The sequence below is a fragment of the Aspergillus puulaauensis genome, chromosome 5 (genome assembly GCF_016861865.1).
Source record: "Aspergillus puulaauensis MK2 DNA, chromosome 5, nearly complete sequence".
Lineage (NCBI taxonomy): Eukaryota > Fungi > Ascomycota > Eurotiomycetes > Eurotiales > Aspergillaceae > Aspergillus > Aspergillus puulaauensis.
In genome coordinates this window covers 2616436-2636523 of record NC_054861.1, presented here as the reverse complement: position 1 = coordinate 2636523, position 20088 = coordinate 2616436, and the positions used below count along the sequence as shown (strand labels likewise).

At 50.6% G+C, this 20088-nt stretch overlaps 7 protein-coding genes across 7 annotated transcripts; 4 read left to right on the top strand and 3 right to left on the bottom strand.

Moving 5' to 3' along the window:
* Positions 1 to 508: 508 nt before the first annotated feature.
* On the top strand, positions 509 to 2377 carry CDC20 (WD40 repeat domain-containing protein; the record flags this gene model as incomplete). Its single annotated transcript, XM_041706065.1, has 1 exon — positions 509 to 2377. One exon carries the CDS (start codon positions 509 to 511, stop codon positions 2375 to 2377), a length of 1869 nt encoding a protein of 622 aa, XP_041558487.1.
* Positions 2378 to 2609: 232 nt separating this feature from the next.
* APUU_51004S (glutathione S-transferase family protein) lies at positions 2610 to 3576 on the bottom strand (the record flags this gene model as incomplete). Its single annotated transcript, XM_041706064.1, has 3 exons — positions 2610 to 2715; positions 2780 to 3126; positions 3235 to 3576. The coding sequence occupies 3 exons, from the start codon at positions 3574 to 3576 to the stop codon at positions 2610 to 2612; spliced, it is 795 nt and encodes a 264-aa protein (XP_041558486.1).
* Positions 3577 to 4336: 760 nt separating this feature from the next.
* On the top strand, positions 4337 to 6111 carry APUU_51002A (transcription initiation factor IIA large subunit; the record flags this gene model as incomplete). Its single annotated transcript, XM_041706062.1, has 4 exons — positions 4337 to 4354; positions 4482 to 4583; positions 4945 to 6014; positions 6072 to 6111. The coding sequence occupies 4 exons, from the start codon at positions 4337 to 4339 to the stop codon at positions 6109 to 6111; spliced, it is 1230 nt and encodes a 409-aa protein (XP_041558485.1).
* Positions 6112 to 7630: 1519 nt separating this feature from the next.
* Positions 7631 to 9446, bottom strand: SFP1 (zinc-coordinating transcription factor SFP1; the record flags this gene model as incomplete). Its single annotated transcript, XM_041706061.1, has 3 exons — positions 7631 to 7945; positions 8005 to 9049; positions 9109 to 9446. The coding sequence occupies 3 exons, from the start codon at positions 9444 to 9446 to the stop codon at positions 7631 to 7633; spliced, it is 1698 nt and encodes a 565-aa protein (XP_041558484.1).
* Positions 9447 to 11823: 2377 nt separating this feature from the next.
* Positions 11824 to 14101, top strand: dus3 (tRNA dihydrouridine synthase DUS3; the record flags this gene model as incomplete). The annotated part of the gene is made up of 3 exons (XM_041706060.1): positions 11824 to 12014; positions 12072 to 13964; positions 14020 to 14101. The coding sequence occupies 3 exons, from the start codon at positions 11824 to 11826 to the stop codon at positions 14099 to 14101; spliced, it is 2166 nt and encodes a 721-aa protein (XP_041558483.1).
* A 421-nt stretch (positions 14102 to 14522) lies between these two features.
* Positions 14523 to 15421, top strand: APUU_50999A (putative BAP31 domain protein; the record flags this gene model as incomplete). Its single annotated transcript, XM_041706059.1, has 4 exons — positions 14523 to 14543; positions 14679 to 14813; positions 14867 to 14970; positions 15037 to 15421. 4 exons carry the CDS (start codon positions 14523 to 14525, stop codon positions 15419 to 15421), a joined length of 645 nt encoding a protein of 214 aa, XP_041558482.1.
* Positions 15422 to 19238: 3817 nt separating this feature from the next.
* APUU_50998S (uncharacterized protein) lies at positions 19239 to 19508 on the bottom strand (the record flags this gene model as incomplete). The annotated part of the gene is made up of 1 exon (XM_041706058.1): positions 19239 to 19508. The coding sequence occupies one exon, from the start codon at positions 19506 to 19508 to the stop codon at positions 19239 to 19241; it is 270 nt and encodes an 89-aa protein (XP_041558481.1).
* Positions 19509 to 20088: the final 580 nt, after the last annotated feature.

The following is a 20088-nucleotide window of genomic DNA, read 5'->3' as shown; positions in this document are numbered from 1 at the left end:
CATCACTTCACTGTTAAAGTGAAGTTGTGTTAAGAATAGTCTGAGTTGCAAGTGTCAGTGTCAACCGGAGACGACTCGGAAGTCGGAGAGAAAAGAGCAGAAGCAGCCAGACGTGCCAAGCCCGATCGGCGCCCAAAAAGGGAAGAGCCGCAGGTCATGTGTGGGCTAGTCTCATCGGGGCTAGCGCTGGCTGTACCTCCAGTAACGGTTGCCATGGGAGAAACTGAGAACTATACGTAGAGCTGGTATTTATTCCCCTGGCTCGATTTCTGCCCTCATCCCTCTTCTCTCTCCCCTAAGTTCACTTCTTCCCTTCCTCTTGCTGCTATCTGCCATACTCTGCATTTGATATAGCCTCGATTGGTTATCACTGCATCGCATATTGCTGCATCTTAGCTGTCTCTTGTCTTTGGTACTGTCCACCGTACGGTTGACTTGGCCACGGCAACTGAAGCTTCAAAAGTCCTTGCTATTTCTGTTTCAGCGTTTTTAGCTCGATAATTTCAGCATGTCTACTCCTCTGGTATCTACACCAGTGAAGACCCATCATGGGATCTTCTCAACAAAAGTGGCTGGCGGCCGCATGCCCCTCACACCATCCCCCCGCGGACGGAGGGACAGCGTCGCCTCCAACAACTCCTCCCCTTTCACTCCTCCTCGACAAGAGTCCGAGGCAACTAAAGACCAAGCACGCTCTGTCTATGGCGGCAACCTTTCCTCATACTTTGCGAAATCCTCCAAGCCTGTCGCTCGCACGTCTCGGGCCTACCGCGAGTCCCCCAAATCCAACATTGCCCGCACCCGCAAGTCCCCCAAGCACCTCGAGCTTGGTGTCTCAGAGTGGTCTTTGACTGGAACGGGTCCCTCATCCAATCAGACACCATCAAAGGAGCGCCTGCGGAAAGAGCCTGCTCCCAGTCGCCCACGGGCAGGCAAGACAACCGTCCGGATTTCACACAACGCTGGGGATCGGTTCATCCCCAACCGTACTGCGAGTGAAGGTCTTATAACTGCAGGTACTGCAAAGCCCGAAGAGAGCCAGAGGCCAAAGACCAGTGGCAGCGATAAGGGTTCTAATGTGCTTGCTAGTGCGGCGAGTGCCTTTGACATTGGTGGCCGTGGAACCGACGAAGACCTCACTGCAGCTTTGGAAAACCTTGGTCTGGAGGATGAAGAGAGCTCGAGTTCTTACACAAAGCCGGCCCCTGATGCTGTCGCCTATGAATCCTCATTAGCCAATGCCTGTGGAGTGAACCTAAACACTCGAATCCTCGCCTTCAAGCCACCGCCTCCTGAGTCGTCCAAGCCAATTGATCTGCGTGCTCAATACAACCGTCCCCTCAAATCCAACAAATCCAACCCGGCTCAATTCCGCCGCAGGGTCCAAACTGCGCCCGAGCGTGTTCTCGATGCTCCTGGTCTTCTTGATGACTACTACCTCAATCTGTTGGATTGGAGTTCCGGGAACCAGGTCGCCATTGGCCTAGAGCGGAACGTATACGTATGGTCTGCCGATTCAGGGACTGTCAGCTGTCTGTTGGAGTCCTCTCCTGATACCTACATCAGCAGTGTCAAGTGGAGCGGTGACGGCTCCTACGTCGGCGTCGGCCTGGGTACTGGTGAGGTGCAAATCTGGGATGTTGAAGAGGGTACCAAGCTCCGCAGCATGTTCGGACATGAGTCTCGCGTTGGTGTCATGGGCTGGTCTAAGCACACTCTCTCGACCGGTGCTCGCAGTGGTCTCGTCTTCAACCACGATGTCCGCATTGCACAGCACAAGGTGGCTGAGCTTGTCTCCCACACCTCCGAGGTCTGCGGTCTCGAATGGAGATCCGACGGTGCTCAGCTTGCCACAGGTGGTAACGACAACCTAGTCAACATCTGGGACGCCCGCTCGCTAAGCGCCCCCAAGTTCACCAAGACCAACCACCGTGCCGCTGTCAAGGCTCTTAGCTGGTGCCCCTGGCAGCTCAACCTCCTCGCCACCGGTGGTGGTTCTTACGACCGTCACATCCACTTCTGGAACACCACGACCGGTGCGCGCACCAACAGCATCGACACAGGCTCCCAGGTCACCAGTCTGCGATGGAGCAACCACTACCGCGAGATCGTTAGCTCTAGCGGTTTCCCTGACAACTCCCTCAGCATCTGGAGCTACCCAACTCTCGTCCGCAATGTCGAGATCCCCGCTCACGAGACCCGTGTTCTGCACAGCTCCCTCAGCCCCGATGGCCAGCTTCTCGCCACTGCCGCCGCCGACGAGAGCTTGAAGTTCTGGAAGGTCTTTGAGCGCAAGGCTGGAACCAGCGCCGCGGCATCTCGCGAGGGCGGCGTCGGAAGCAAGGCGCAAATGACCAAGTCGATGACCATTCGGTAACTTGGTTCAACCTAATTCTACTGTATAGGTATCTGGCATGCCTTACTACTTCGTACTCTTTCTACATTTTACTACTTTTAGTATTTTGGGCGGCTTTTGGGACAAGGAGTTTGAGACCACAAGCAGGCGTTGTATTTAGGTTGTTGTATATTGCATGGTAGAAGTTTTTAAATCCACATCGTGTAATCGATTGGTTTATTTCCATTGCCGTAGATAGTTGTAGCTCAACCATCTACTCATCCCACCGCTCATAATCCGGAAAGTACGCATCATGGATCCTCCTTGCATACTCCCTCATAACAGGGAACCCCATCACCAACTCCCTCGCCTTCGGGCCACTAAGTAAAAAATCAGTATCTACACCCAGGGATTCCAAATCCAAAAGAAAGCAAAGGAACATACGCAGTACATATCAAAGCCGAAATCACAAACCCAAACACCGTCGTATCAGCCTCCGTCGGCTCCTCACCACCAAGCACCCAGAACGGTTGGTCCGCATCACCCTGCTGTTCTTGGTGTTGAGTCTTCTTCACCTTAGACGCAACAAGCAGGTCATTCACAGCATTCCACGCCTCAACGCGGAACTCCTGGACCTCATCCGCGGAATAACGCCCTGTGCCTTGGCCGTGTAGAGTTTGGACCATGGTGCGGTGGATGAGCATGCCGATGACGACCCGGATGGGATATGGGACTGCGCCTAGGACGTGGTCGCGCATTGTGTAGTAGTTTTCTGTCCATCTTTCGCGGGTCTAGATTGGGGAAGTACTGGCGTGTTAGCATAGATGGCTTTCGCGAGTACTGCTAGTAGTAGTACCCATAGGATAGACAGTCACAAGTGAAGTCGGTCAGGTCGGTACATTATAAAAATAAGCCTTATCTTCCAAGAGTGCACGAATCGCCAGGTCATTTGCTTTCAGCTCAGGCGCCAAATCCCCGTTTAGGTCTGGGAGGATGTTGCGCTCGACGAGGTGTTTGATGATGAGGGTTGAGTCGCCGATGCTTGTGCTGGCTTCGGCCTCGTTTCCATCGGTGATTTCGATGTAGGGGATTTTGCCCTTTGGCGCGGTTTTGGGGGTTCCTACGGCTGTTTTGTAGGTAATGTTGGCGAAGCGCAGGCGGGCTTCGACCTTGGTTACAAAGGGGGACCAGACATAGCGGCCTGGTTCGAGCCAGCCCCGGTAAATGGTAATGGTCGACATATTGGATGAGATGGTCTGCAACACTTGAAATGGTTTACGAATCTCATGAGGTGAGGGGAGTCGGGGGATTATAGCTAGATCTTATAGGCATCAATGGGCTCCAGGCGCCCGTTTGACCCCGGGTCATCGTGGAATTAATTTATACAGAATAGTCTCATTTTGCGTGCAATAAATAACGAGTTTTGCACTGATTTGAATAAACAGCTAATGGAATTTGAAGTGCAAGTACAGCATCTGGCGCCCGCTTACCCCCAAGAAGTGAACACGGTAATGCAGGCGATGGAAAGTATTTATAAGAAGTGGCGCTAGAGTGCTGAGTAAGCAGGGTAGAAGAGAGGCGGATTTCGCCCGGCTACAGCGACCTCGCCTCTACCAACACCTCTCGCCATTTACCGTCCTCTTCCTTCCTTCCAACCGGTGCAGCACCACACATTTAGGGTTTTTTTTCTGTCAGATACACTTCGATTTTGCCGGAGTGACACTGTCTACGAGCAAGTACTAGTCCTGGGGGAATAAGATATAGTGATCGTTTGGGAGTTCGTCCGCCGCATCCAAGCCCGTGATCGCCGACCGCTGCGACGAGAGGCTCTTCCGGCTGCTAGTCGAACAACCACCGCTTCAATAGGTTTCTAAGCTTGGTTTTGGCTTTCTTTTACTTTTTTTGTTAGAGAGTGAGCGAGAAAACAAATTCAGAACCCCCCTTGCTGTCTTCTAAATCCGACAATAAACGGCTACAACATCCCTTCTTTGACGGCTCAGCATGTCGAATCAGTTGGTGGTGAGTGCCTTCTCAAGGCAACCCGACCCTGTCTGAACGGCAGGCCATGGTTGTTTCTGTCGATTCTGTCGACTGTCCTCTCCTTTCCTTTTTGCGGGGATGTCGGCTAAACCAGGGCGTCTTGCAGGGCACGGTGTTCGAGCGTGTCATCCAGGAGGTGTGCGATGCATCCCAGGTCGATTTCGAAGAAAGCGGCGTCGACCAGCAGACGCTTTTAGACTTGCGAAAGGTGAGAAGCTTCTTTTTTTTTTAATCAAGATGATGGAAAGAGATGAAATCCCTTGATGGAGCCTCAATCTGGGTGGAGGCGGGGGAGGCCGAGAGGTGCGGGAGGCGGTGTCAGACTCAGCGATTATGCTGGGGAAGCGGCTGCTTTTGAACTTCTTTTATAGCCGCCTCAGGCCGCCAAGCCACTCTCACCTCCCAGCGCATCTCCGTCCCCGCCGTCCAACTCCTGTGCGCGCTTTGGACGCCCGTCATTATGACACGTTCTCTCTTGCATCGCACCTACTCGTGATCTCTATTTATATCTTTGTTTCAAAATTATTCTCAGTTGTTGAATTTCCCCTCGGTCGCTAACTTCATCGCAGAGCTGGCAGCAGAAACTCTCCTCTCTGGGAGTCGCTCACTTCCCATGGGATCCTGCTCCCCCACAGACTCCTGCACAACCTCAGAACCAACAGGTTCTTCCTCCTACAACAACAGTCCCTTCTAATGCCCCTCGTCCCCAACAGCAACAACAAATCCACCAACAAGTCCACCAACAGCAACATGCTCCCCCGCAACAACCCCACCAACAACACCCTCAACTCCAACATGCACCGCATCACCCTCAGTCTCTCCCTCCCAATGGCCCGCCACTTCAGGCTCCCACTGCGGTCGGAGCTACCGGTAGCAATCCATTAGGACACGCACCGCAAATCAAAACTGAACCAGGTCTGAATGGTCATCCTTCCTTGCCTCCCATGAGCCATATGATGGGTGCCCCACCAAATGCTCAGTCGGCACGCGAACGCGCTACCAATCTGATCCAACAGAGATATGGCGCTGCGGCTGCGAACTCGGTCAGTCAGATGCAAGCCCAATCACAGCAACCACCCTTGGGAATGCCACGTCCTCCTAGTATGCAACAAATGCCCAACGGCCAGAACCCTCAGATCAAGCAAGAGCCAGGCTACCATCCCGTACCACATCCATCCATAAGCAACTCCCAGACAGACGGTGCTGCTGGCGATGCGCTCTCGGATTGGAAAGCAGAAGTCGCACGGAGACGTGAGGCCGCTGAACGTGATGGTGGACAGAGTGACAGCGCCCTTCGAGCCCATATCAAAGAGCGCATGCTGCAGTTCGAAGGTGGTGGTCTTATGGTGCCTCTGGATGAGCGCAAATCACAGCCCAAGTCTGCCAACGCCTCTGCAGGCCCGTCTACAACGCCTAGGGCTCAATTTGACGGTCCTGGGGGCGATGATACCAAGGAAGAAGACGATGAAGATGCCATCAATTCCGATCTCGATGACCCTGATGACCTAGTCGCTCAGGATGAGGACGATGATGACGCTGTTGGACAAGTTATGCTTTGCACATACGATAAAGTCCAACGGGTCAAGAATAAGTGGAAGTGCACCTTGAAAGACGGCATTCTAACCACAGGAGGCAAAGAGTATGTTCGATTGAGTTCCAATATTCTACCTCTGACATCCGCTAACATACTGAGCAGATACGTCTTTCACAAAGGCCAGGGCGAGTTTGAATGGTAAACCATATCTACTCCCGCCATCCAACTACCCTCATATCCAGCTCCCATCCCATGTCATACCCTACGTGTAAAACCCTCTATCGCACACCCACTCCTCAGTAGACTGGACAATCGGGAAAGCCAAACATTGCTTCACGTAATGCATTCTTACCTGAAAAACAATTAACGAAATACGAAATAAAAATACAAATACGAAACATTCACTCTGGATGTCTACATCAAATCCAAGTATTTCACTTTGGCAACTCGTCACTTTATTTCCCTCCACTTGCTTTCGTCTATCCTCGTTTCCGTTCCTCTTATTTTCACTTTTTCTGTTTCTGGCTGGATTGGTGATGGATGGCGCTTATGCAGGCGGACGGTCGAGTTCATCATGATGCCTTTTTTGTATTAGAATATCCACATTTAAACTAAACAAACAAACAATTCACATATCTGGATGTGAAATCTGAATGCTATTCCATTAGCTGTCTATTTTAGAGTGTACCTATAGTAGGATATATATATATATATATATTTCTCGAGTCGTTTGTGGACTGATTAAGACGTCCTAGGGGTCGATTATTCAGTTAACCTACTGACTAGTTATGGGAATCAAACTGTGCAGGAAGGTTTACGTTGGGCCGTGTTTTTTACCGTCTACAACTGAACATTGGGAACATAAATTGAAAGTAATAACCAGGCGAATCTCATTTTTTCAAAAACTTTTTTTTTGTCTCCGTGACAACCATGCCGAACCAGAACATAACAACAAAGGACAGTTGGGAATCGAGAAAACCATAAAAACAAGGAAGAAGAAAAGTATCTATCGAAAGAACACCCATAATCAAACACGGACAGATACTAACTTAGAAATTCACCAACAACACCATGTAAAAACCCACATTAACGAAGATTGCCACACCGAAGAACACCCCAAGCAGGATGAAGGTTAAAGAGAAACCGTCTATCTACAGACAGAAACCGAGACACTAGGAGAGCCACTGGTTTCCTTTATTTCCCGTATTTGCAATTCAGTCTCCTGCTGGAGGGATGAATCGGGAACACCGACCCCAAATAACACTCACTCTAACGCTATTCGCTATTCTATCTCAGCCGTAGAACTGAATTCTGGAGACCGAATACCAAGCGAAGGGTGGATATTGAAGGATGTTCGGCGGCGGAGAAAGATGCGACAACACTATCCAGCATCTTCGAAGAAGCCGCGGAATCGAGACGGGGCAGAGGCGAGAAGAAAAAGAAAGAAAGAAAGAACACAAAACGAGGAGTGGAAAAAGCTAAGAAAAGAAATGTGAGACAAAATCAGAAATATCCGTTCTATGAGCACCGAACAAGCCGTTGTAGGTCTCCGAAGTCTTCGGGGTATCGTCAGGCCCAACAATCCAACCTGTGTTAAGATCTTCTGACGGGCATTCGTACCAAATTAACTCCAAACCACCAAGCCGGTCATTAAATCATATGTCGCGCAATAAGGCCGTAGAAATTCATAGAATCGAAATGAAGTGAGAAGAAGGCCAAGCCTACAGGAGACCTTCTTCACCAATGCCAGGTAAGCCTGCCCCGGCAACATTGATGTTTTGTCCTTGCATAACGCCACCGCCATAGTTGAGACTGCGTGCGGCAGCAAGTTGAAAATCGGGGTTACATGGAGGGGAGTGCGATTTGTGGTATTTGAGCCCGTTGAGGTTCTTGTAACGCTTCCCACAAACCTCGCATCGGTATGGCTTTTCTTTCTCCATGCCAAGTGTTCCGGGGTATGGAGCGGATGTCTCTGGATTGACAATAGAAAACGTGCCATCCGCGTTGTCGTGCAACTGTTGGCTGTTGTGGCCATGCTAAATGAATTGTTAGCGACGAAACAAGATGCCGGGAGGGTTCTCCCAATGTCACTTACAGCTTTGTGATATTTCAAACCATTCTGGTTCTTGTACGCCTTTTCGCAACCAATAACTGGGCACCGGTACGGCTTCGGCTCCTCGTTTGGAAGGATAGAAGTAGTATCAGGAACGCCTGCGAGCATTTGCTGTTCGCGTATCCGTCTAGCAATGTCGCTATTTGGACCATACTGCGCTCCACTGAGCTTGAAGTGGGCATTGGATTGGTTAATTCCGCCAGTGGGGCTAAAGAGTCGCTTTGCCGGCTCGTCAATACACAAATCCACCATGTCATTATTTCCGGTGAATCTCGCGAATTGCTGCTGGCCCTGCAGCATTGCGTTTTGCATTGACAATTCTCCAAAGGGGCCGATCATGCTGTCGTCGAGCTCTGCGGGTGTTCCTGGTGTTGACGAGTCCGGGGTTCCGCGGAACTGTGAGTTCTGAAGAGGATTTGGCATCAGAGTAGGGGTATTGACGGAGGAAACGGTGGGGTTGTTTTGTAGGGAAAGAGGGCGAGCAGATGCGACGGGAGTTCCAGGCTGAGACCCTTTAAAGCCCTGATGGCTTGGAAGCATTGACAAGTTCAAATTAGGGACTTGACGGTTCGGTGTTCCAAATCCTCCTTGGTTCGCATCTCTGGATTGGGGGTTGAAAAATTGAGCAGACGCATCAACATCGTCCATAGCATCATCCATTTCCATGTCGTCAATGGTGTCCATATCTGAATGCTGTTGAGGGGTGTGAGTCTGGTTCATCTTTCGTTGCATGTCGATAGTCCTATCCGGCTGTAGACCTCGGGTTTGGTTGTTGTTCTGTTGGCTTTGTTGTGACATCGTCGCAGCAGCGAGAGCTGCACGGGGGTCGACTTGACTCGGGCGATGTCCAGACTTTGTTGCATGCGCTTCTTCGTAGTGTTGTAGCAAATCATGGAGAGTAGGTAGAGTCACGCCGCAGCAAGAAAAGTCGCGCATGAAATTTGCTTCGAGTTTCGGCAGATAAGATGACGAGTGGAATGATGGTGATTGGAAAGTAGTGAAAGGAGAGGTGCCGGCCATAATGATGCTACAGTGTACTTCAGTTAGTATTCGACCAAGAGCTGAAGGATGAGAGGAACAACTTACTCATCGCGAATCCAACTGCCAACAGAAACACCACCCCAACTCATTCCACCGACTAAGCTTCCAGCTAACGACTCCCGGCGCTGTTTATCCCGGTTGGAGCCGGACATCGAGATGGGTTTCGTACCGTTTCCCCATTGCGCAGTAGCTGCCCCTATGGAGTCCTTACGAGGGGCGGAAGCCTTGAACATACTGATTGGGACATTGGCATGAGATATGCTTCCTGTACGTTCTGTGTTGCCCGCTCGCTGCAGAGCTGAGGTCAAGTTCGACGCCTGCTGTCCCGGAGGGGAGACAGAGGTCTGCCGAGTGGCGATATCGATGGGAGTAGTCGTACTCATCGTTATCGTATCGCCTGCGAGAAAAAAAAAAATAGAGTCGAGCGAAAAGAAGGGAATAAGGGTCGAGAGAGAGTGTTTAAAAAGGAGGTAATGGAATCGGTGTTGGGCTCAGTGTTGGGTGTTATGAATGGCAAGGTTACAACGACGAGGCCGTTTTACCTATCCGATCCGCGCAATAGCAAGCCAAAGCGGGAGGGAAGTTGCGACGAACGAACGGAGAGCAGGCTGAAGGGCGATAAGGATGTTCAGGTTGAATGGAGTAGTGAGAGGCGAGGAAGATGAGAGGAGGGCCGATGTCTCATCAGCAAGCACTTGTTGGTAGCTGAGCAAAGTCCACCTTCCACCCTCGGATAACGTCCCGCTTGCAATGCGGAACTGTGACGAATTCGGGAGGTGGCGGGACGTATCAGATGGTCCGCCGAGTATCAGTGACGGGTCGCGAGAGGAACGGAGAGAAGCAGCGCCGGCGAACGGGGGAAATATGGGAAGACGAGATGGTAACACACCGGGCGCTTCTGCGACAGAGTGAAGGGAAGAAGTACGAGAGTCGAGGTGGTTGCCAACGGAAATTATTACGCTGGGTTGAGGTCGACTCGAAACTAAGCGGAGATGGGGTAGCAGCGTAACTTTGATTTCAATGCGGATACGTAAATTAATACCGTCACAACACAGCTTCCACCGCTCATTTAGTAACACTCGCCCGGGTCTGCCAGGAGCAAGGCCTCCAATGTCCGGTCCAGTCAGTAGGCCGAACGAGTCTCCCGGTAGGGGTTGATTATAGATCGAACCTTCGCCCCGGCAATACCCCGGAACATCAGACCTACGGGGGCGACATGGGCGATTACGTCGAGCAGACGTGAAGGCCCGAGTAATGATGTATATTCATGACGCGGGCTCCCTGGAACCTCCTCCATAGGGTGGGCCCATCTCATCTGCCTTACGCTTAGCCGGCCTCTAGTGTGCTTCCAGAAAGTCCTTCGCTCGCCAATAATACCGCCAGGTCCGCAGGCCAGCGCCCTCGGCGTATTATTAGGTAACGAATACTCGGCGTTTCATACACTCTCCCTCCTCCCTGCCGACGAATTTTTGGGTTCCAGTCTTCGAGAATTATTCCTCTGTACGTACTCCGTACTTGTGTTACTATTTCTTATTTTAACGAGTTAACCGCGGGAGGGATGCACGATGTCGTGGCCCTTGATGATCCAGGGACCAGCAGTTGGCCCGCCCGACATTCTTCACCTGGTTCTGCCGCTCCCCCACGGCTTATCATCATGAACACCGTTGGAGGGGCAAGTCCCCTAGTGCTTGGCTCGTATGCTCTCCTCGCATCTGGCTTACTCTAGGCTGCCCCTCTATGGAAATATACGAATCAAGTTATACCACTACATTTTGATCTGGTCTTCGTTAACTGGCAACTACCCCTGAAACGATCACGCTGAGGGGTTGCCAGCACGGGTCTTTCCGCTATCCGAGCGTCTTGTAGAGTACGCACGACAGCCTTTACTCTTCTCGGGTTGATAAACAGGAACTACGATTCAGCAGAGTAGATCAAAAAAACGCTCATCACTTCCAATTGCCCGAGATCAGGCTGGGTCCTAGGCGCGTGACTACGTAGTTGATGGGGCGATTCTCCATCGATCTATCACCACTTGTCCCAAGTTTGGAAAACGCACGATGTGTGCTCGCTCCTCAGTGTATGTATGAAGCACCGGGCCCCGCTATTCCATAGCCTTTTTGAATGAACTAACGAATTTCTTTTCCTAATTGGATCTTCCTGTAAAGAGCATATGCTTGGAAGGTTAAAAGGCATGATAACCTGGTGCCATGCCACTTGAGGGTCTGACTACAGGAACATGGATTAGCCGTATCATACCACTACGTATTAGACCTACAGAGGGTTCAGCCGGGCCTGGGGAAAAGTGTTGTTAAGCTCTTGGCTGAGTGGCTCGACGCTAGAATTAACTATATTTAAATTATACAATTGTCACTTAGCGTGGTATACGTACAGCGATAATCATGCTCCAAATCTACAACACTACCTCCATCAACAAATCCAGCGGTCTCCTTACCACCAATATTACCTCGACCCTAGACCATAATACTTTCGACTGTATTTCAACAAATCAATACTCCGTTCACTGAATTTATTACAGTTCCGGAGTACCGCGAACCGGTGCTCCATCTCGCCACCTGCGCCACACCTACGGTGCAAACAATGCAAACTGCAGAGGTATCTGTGGGGTCTAATCAAAAATTGTCCGCGGACATGTTACCAGGAACACAGCGCAAATCTAAAGACTAGAATTCGAGCTTGCCGCCGTCAATTCCGGTCGCTCGTTGAGAAGTCCAAAAGAAGCGGAACATTCATCGCTTCGTTATGGATCCCACCGCACCTCAAAGTGCCGAGGCTGAGTTACCAAAACAACCCGTCTCAAACGGCAACGACCAGACCGAAGAACCACCTGCGAAGAAGGCTAGATTAGAAGAATCTGCGCCTTCAGAGCAACAGAATGGAAATGAACAGATCTCTGATAGCAGAAGGAGAGGCGAAGCACCAGTAAAAGCAGAGTATGCTCCGAGCGGAACCCTTGCGCTTGCACAGCACCACGACTAATCCAATCCCAGGTATCTCCTTCCGAAGCCCGAACAGGCCCAAGCAGTCGATTTGAACGCCGACGACGCTGCGGAGGCAGCCGGACACCAAGATCGCGACGACGAAAAGAAAGGGAAGAAGAAGAATACCGGGCAGAACAAGAAGCGCACGTTCGGGAAATCAGAGGACGCGAAGGGATTGTGTGGTAGCAGAGCGCACAGCGCGGAATTTTCGCCCGGTGAATGTTCGTGGGGCGAGAAATGTCGGTTCGAGCATGATCTGCGCACATATCTGAAGGAACACAAGCGGGAGGACCTTACAACTTTCAATAGCCTGTGTCCAATCTGGGATTCTCGTGGAAAATGCGGCTCGGGTTGGAAATGCCGCTTTGTTGGTTCCCATATGACCGAGCGGGAGACTGAGGATGGGCGAAAGGAGCTGGTATTGCTTGAGGACGAAGAGCGCAAGAAGAACGCCCAGCCAACAGTTCCGTCCGCGGGCGAGGACGGTATGGTCAATACCGTTTCGGTGGATGAGAGGCTGTCGCTTTCAAGACGACGTATGGGGCTGCCACGGTCTGAAAAATATGCCGATTGGATAGACGAGACATCGAAACAGCTTGAGAAGGACCTTCATGGACGGTATAAGAACGGCGCCATTCCAGCTGAAGATGCCGCCGAAGAGAAGGACAAGGAAGAGAAGGAAGAGAACCGGGCAAAGTACCGGGAGGCTCCCTTCATGCCATCCGAGAAAAGACGGTTATATTTTGGGCCCGAGACCCCTGCTCTAGCGCCCCTTACTACACAAGGAAACCTACCGTTCCGAAGGCTTTGTGTTGAACTTGGTGCGCAGCTCACGTACTCGGAGATGGCTCTCAGTATGCCCTTAGTTCAGGGTCAACGGGGAGAGTGGGCTTTGATGCGTGGGCATGAATCGGAGGCCACGCCCCCAAAATACTCCCCACGCGATGGCATAGTAGAGGGCTATGACAACTCCAAAGACGTCAAATTCGGCGCACAGATAGCAGGAAACAAGTACCGATACGTTATGAAGGCTACGGAGGTGTTATCCAAGTTTACTCCGAATCTCCGCGTTATTGATCTGAACTGTGGGTGCCCTATTGATCTCCTTTACCGAGAGGGTTCCGGCTCTGCGCTGCTTGACACTCCAGCAAAGCTGGAGAAGATGCTTCGCGGAATGAACGCTGTCTCTCAAGAGATTCCAATTACCGTCAAAATTCGCACAGGAACAAAAGACAGCAACCCCAATGCCCAAAAGCTGGTGGAACGTCTCGTTCTTGGAGGCCATGAGGCCAGTATGCTTAACTGTGGCCCATCGGGTGTAGCGGCAGTCACGCTCCACGGACGGAGTAGGCAACAACGGTACACAAGAGCGGCCAACTGGGAGTATATTTCCGAAACGGCCGCTCTCATCAAGCGTCTCAACGAAAAGTCAGATGAAATTACGGACACTATTCGCGAACCCGAAGAACGGATGCGGCCGAATGGCGGAAAGACTTGGTTCTTAGGAAATGGCGACTGCTACTCTCATGCAGACTATAATGATCACATTAACCACGCCGGTGTAGACAGCGTTATGGTTGGCCGTGGTGCCCTGGTCAAGCCGTGGCTCTTTGAGGAAATCCAAACAGGCCAGTACCTCGACAAGTCAGCTTCTGAGCGACTCTCGTACGTCGAAAAGTTTGCCAGATACGGTATGGATGTATGGGGTTCCGACGAGATTGGCATTGGCCTCACCCGTCGCTTCATGCTTGAATGGCTGAGCTTCACGTGTCGCTACCTGCCCATCGGGCTCCTCGAATATCTTCCCCCGAAGATCAATGACCGACCCCCGTACTATAGAGGCAGGAATGATCTGGAGACTCTCATGGGGAGCAACAACTACAAGGATTGGATCAAGATCAGGTAAGTTCCCTTATCGCACTGACATTACTGGTACTAGATTCTAATACTCGCACAGTGAGATGTTCCTCGGCCCAGCCCACAAAGACTTCAAGTTCGAGCCCAAGCACAAATCCAACGCCTATGAGGCGGAGGGTTGATAGATATAACATGCGACTCATGTACATACGAGCAAACATAGAATACAAAAATTTACAAATATATTCACCCCAAAAGTTCCTTCTCATAATGTACTTTGCACACGTGCGTATGGAGACAAAGTCACGTGACCCAAGGCCAGCTCCGACGCTGATGACGTCTTCTCGCTGCTAACCTTGGAAAAAGACCACCTCGACCTCCCCCATCTGTCTGAACGGTCTTCTTTAAATATCCCCTGTTCTCTAAAGAGTTGCTTTGCCAAGTGCTCTTTTTAATTTTGAAATATCTCAAGTCTCCGTAGCCCACAATCTACTGGTTAGGCTTTTGTTTACTTTTTTGCACCCCCTCCTCGCCTTTCTGTCTTAGCTTTTCAAGCAGCAAACGAAGCTCATCAACCTCATCTGGGCGAACAATTCAAGCAAAATGACGCTTTACTACAGTCTTGTACGTATTATCAAACCCACAATTCTCGACTTTCCCTCACCGAGCAAAACAATTGGGTTTTGCTGCAGCCTGGAGCATCCCACTTTCGACCCCTGAACCTTCAAGTCAATGAGTATTAACGTGCTTTGGCTGCAGGTCTTTTGCCTTCTCGTCCTCGAGATGGGCGTCTTCATGGGCCTGATCGTACCCCTTCCCTTCGCTGTCAGGCGTAAGCTTTTCACCTTCGTCTCGGAAAGCCCGGTAATCGCGAAGTTGCAATATGGCCTTAGGGTAGGTTTTTCAACAATACGTTTTCGGATTCCGGATAATAACGTATATTTCAGATCACATTTATCTTCATCCTCATCTTGTTCATTGACAGCGTCAACCGGGTGTACCGGGTACAGCTGGAGGTGTCCGCCTTCTCGAAAGAGGGTGGAAATGTGGGGTATGTACTCGAACAATCCCAACGCATGTGCCTAGTAGCTGTATGCGCTAATTGAAATGTTAGCAGAGGTGCCGCCCTCGGTACCGACCGCTCGGAAGTCCAAGCCCGCAAGTTCTACTCTCAACGCAACATGTACCTCTGTGGATTCACTCTCTTCCTGTCTCTTATCCTCAACCGCACCTACACCATGATCCTTGAGACCCTCCGCCTTGAAGACCGTGTCAAGCTTCTCGAAGGCAACAAGAAGTCTGGCGGCAAGGATTCTGCTCGTCTTGCACAGGCTGGTGACATGGGTGAGATCGGACGTCTGAAGAAGGAGCTTGAGGCCAAGGACCGTGATATCGACACTCTGAAGAAACAGACTGAGGGCCTTACTCGGGAATACCACAACTTGGGTGACCAGGTTGCGGGCAGCAAGAGCGAAGGCTCCGGTGAGAAGAAGGATCTGTAAACCTGCGCTGTTGGCCCGATCTCAGTCAGCGGAGTCTCTTGGTTGACGTTGGTTGGCGACATTAATTGTTGTTCGAACAACGCACAGAGGGATCTCTGACATGCTCAAAAGACTAGACTAAGCGTAACAGCTTTATGTCTTTCGGAATGTTTATTACCGGACTATTCCAGTCCATACCACGGTACTTTCAGAGAAAATGTTTTGTTATCGCCTATTCTTGTGTTTTGGTGCGAGGGGAGTTGTGAGTGCGTACATAGGATGCACGTCTTGTTGAATATTCGGTTGGAAGCGTCCAGTATCTAAATTATTACTCTACGAATAACGTTGTATGCAGTCCGGATATCGAGTTTCCTGGATATTTCTAGTTAAAAGTGTTCCACCCTATCATAAACAACGCAGCGACTGCGGAAGTATATTAGAAGCTTGTAGATTATAACAGTGGTTCGACCATGGCACTACTGCTCCCCTGAACGTGGGGCCACGTTATCTAGGCAGTATGGGGCACATTCAAGGTTGCCAAAGAAAGCCCTATATGGGAGGTTGGGGTAAATACAGAGTCAGAATTCCGTCCTTTCCACCTTCTTTGCTCCCATTTCCGAATCGTTTCTCTAGTATGGCCCGTCTCATGCGGCACTTCCATGCGCCGCCTTTTGATCCCCGCTCAATGTTGCGGTGGATGATGCCCAGGTATGGGGAGGGATGATCGTCAGCCCTGCTCCAAGAAATAACCCTAAGATCCGCTGCCAACCTCAAATAGATGGTCTGGTTCTCATGAATGGTGAATCCCAGGTCTGGTAGCACCGTTTCTAGTAATGCACTTGACATGGCCCGTCCATCTGGTCACATAGAGGTTGTCGTCACCTTGTTAGAAGACCAAGAAACCAAAAAGCTCTGGTAGACTAGACTCCAAAGTTGTTTGTTTACCGCACTCGACGAGGGTTACCCGATACGTTTTCCCTCTTGCTCTATGTAGACGATGAACCGGAATAACCCAGGTTACTGTATTGGAATATGCGTTGGAGGCCCATCCGAGCACGGATTGAATCAATATATCATCGTAATGCTATCATATTCACCATGAGATTGTATATAAACATCAGGAACCTCTCGTTTTCGCGAGATACATCCCGATATTGGGAAAGTGTAGTGGAGGCAGGTAGACAGTGCGGGTTCCTTCTTCCGCAGCCTTGTTAGTCGTCGCTCTTTCCTTAAGTTCAGTATATATCAATATTATACTATAGAGGGCAGGTGCGACTGAGGTAGATCGCTCTTTCCTGTCTTACTTAGATAGTCGTGCCTTCTTCAAGCGGCTTGTACAAACTCATGAGTAGATTTAGAAGAAGGTGCGATGGGCAGCAGGAAAGTTAGCTGTTCCTTCTCCCCAGATAGAGACAATAGGGGATAAATCAAGAGTGTTGTGTGTCTAGTAGAGGAACCGGGCGGAAGTGTGAGGAATGAAACTCCGTGACTTGTCTAGAGATTCCAGGACTGGGTTACTGGGCATACCTTATACTCAACTGACTCAACTGAATCATCTAGCGCAACGCATCTACATTACATCCACCGAGTTCTAAACTTCATCAAACCGGTTACTTAAAAAAATTAGTACACACCTACCTCAGCTTTTGGAGTCACCACTACGACATAGATAGGTCCCAATTCCACCTGCCTGCCTTAAACCCAACCCCAGCCTCGAATCCCGCTGCCAGAACCCTGCAATTCTCATCAACCTTCACACACCATTATACTCAACAATCAGCACACCAATACGAGATTCATGGATCAACGACACAATACGCTGACCCGAGTGCAGGGAAGGAAGACATCGAAATCAAACCGACTCTAAAATAACCATCCGGGGGGTTCGGGCGCAGGCACAGGCGGGAACGCAAGGGCGGGAATGCCTAGGCCGGCGGAGTATCTTATCCTGGTCAAGTGGTCAGTGCAGGCAGTGACAGAGTCACGGAGGCTGGGGGCGGAGTTGCGGCGTCGTCTGTTGGCTGGATGCAAGGGGTATGGGGTGGAGATGGATTTGGGGAGAAGACGTTTTCTTGCGATGGATGAGGAGGGATATCGTATTCATGAGGAGATGGATAGATGGTGATGGTGATGGCGGAAACTGAAGATTGGAGAATGCGGAGAGGAGGAAGTGAGGGGGAGTTGCTGCAGTGAAGAGTAAGACTGAAGCAAATCAATGAGGGGAATCAGCGATGCGTGTGGGGAAGACAGAGCCAGAATCACGGGAGCCTTCCCGGTCAGGGACTCTCGACTCTCAGACTCTCACTCTCATTCTCAGTCAGCATATTATACGCCGTTATGGAAGACGGCTTCTCCTCATTGCATGATCGCATCGACAGGTAGCCGAGACTCGGAACAGAGCTCTACGCGCCAAGGCAGATCAGGCGAGGCTTAGTGGGCGACTTTACTTTCTCTTGCAAATTTGCCCTTATGTTACGAATATTATCTCATTGTCCTATTTCATAGCCGATTGTTCAGACCCATCGTCTCTGACGTGGGTAAGTCATAAGAGGACTTCTACACAGCTTGCGAATCCAGGTGTAAGATAAGGTAGGTAAGGTAAGGTAAGGAGGACCTGGAGCGACCGACGACTCAGCCAAGCGGGCCCCAGGGACGATCAGAAGAGTAAAAAGTCCAGGCAGAAAAAGGGAAAAAGGAAACAAACGGTCAGATGACCTCCCCGCGGGTCCCCCTCCTCCACTGAGCAACTAAAACAAAGAAAAGAAAAAAAAAAGAAGAAGAATCCCACAATCCACATTGCGCATCAGTTTGAGTCTCGACTCTCGAAGGAAGTCCGTCCGACATTCAATGAGAGAGACTCAGTAAGCCAAGATCCCTAGTCACACAACCACAACCTCAATGGATGGCAACGCCGACGGCTGCACCTCCACGCGTCCACCCAGCAGACGGTATCTTAGGTGGCTGGCTATATGACTTCTTGTCTCGGCTGGATGACTATCCGTATGGTAGACAACACAAAGTCCGCTGCATATTTCGGCGCATTTTGCTTTTTCCTCTGTGAGTCTGGTCAACCACTTGTGCCAACACAGGGCCGTGATTGGTGCGAGTCAGCTACTCCCTCATCCGAAAGATTGTCTCGGTGTATCCCTTCGGTCAGTCAATGCAGATTAAGTTCTATGTAAGAAAGATAACCTAAGATGATCCTTCAGGCGCGTGCCCCTCCTTGGTGTCGCCACTTTCTTCGCTTCTGGGGAAGGTTGAGCGGCTCCTGTTTGACGTTGTGATATGAGGATGGGAGTCAACACCACCATCTGGGTTGTTGGCATCAATGCAACAGTGCTACAATGTGTAACCAAGATCTAAGATTGCGTTCCAACGGTGAGTACACCGGAAGAAAGGCATTGTACTCTGGTACTTTGTTTCCAGAGACTCTTGGCCGTCCCTACGATTGCTACTCTGGAGAGTCTTATCTTACGAAAATAGTAAATCAGGGGGCAAAATCTAGACTATCATTGCTTGGCTGTACTACAATCTAGCTGCAATTTATCAGATCATCCATTGCACAGGACTTGGCAAATATCAACCTGTCGCTTGGCAACTCTCCTTCAGCGCCCCCTCGCGTCCTCTGCTGTGGCCCTCCTTTCATTGGCCGGGCAGGTACAGGCTGTAGTGGTATCATAGGCATCCATGGGACAAAGAGTATAGTAATGTTAAAGTGGTGAAATGAACCGGCGCAACAAAGAAACACGAAAGAAAAAAAACCAAAACATTTCCACCGAAAAGGCGATATCGTGTCCAGCGCGATCCCAGTCTCCAGGGTGGAGGGTATCGCTATGCTTTAAACGCTGGTGCTGGGGGCCCTTGGGCGGTTATGGCCCAGGAAGAGAAATCCATCCGAGACGCTTCTGGCAGTAGAGGCCTCGCTGTCGGAGCGCTCACGGATGTGAGAGGAGACGTTGCTCTCAGTTTCAGACTGCTCATCGGAAACTGAAGAAGGAGCAGACTCGGTAGGGGATAGAACGAGGAAGTTGTTGTTGAACACCGAATGAGGGGCAGACTGGACAGGAGCCAGGACGAGGAACTTAGCAGTGGGTGTGTGGGTGTACATTTTGTTCGGTTATTCGCGGTTGAAGGTTGAAGGTTGAATAGCGAGAGGTCTCTTTGGTTTGGGGAGATCCGGGAAGTACAAGAAGACAGAGAGTGGTTTTTTGCTTTTGCTGAGGAGTTGTTTAGAGGTTTTGGATGAAGAAGGATTCAAGCCGGTCGGATTAGCCTTCTTTATAGATTTGAGGGAAACAGCCAAGAATCATCAAGTTCATTGAGGGGTCACCGAAAGCACGTCGATCGAAAGCACGGAATCCATTGCCTGGTTGGTCAAGGCTCAAGCATTCCCTTTGATTATCCCATGTCCCAAGGTGGATCAAAGGTCTTAATGGTCAAACACGCTGTATTCCGTATTTCACATGCCTAGACCGGTATGATTAGGAGCCGGAAGGCTTGACAACGTCATTATCGTCAAACCCCTGTTCCAATCCCAGGGCTTGGCTGGGGCGATCCGCTTTCCACCGCAATGTGAACCCCACCAAACCGGGGTGGTCGAGGTAGTCTACTGGGCTATCAGCTTGTGCAGACCTTCGTGATTCCTCCGTGTTACTATTGGGTGTCAGCGTCGCTGAGTTATCCTTGTT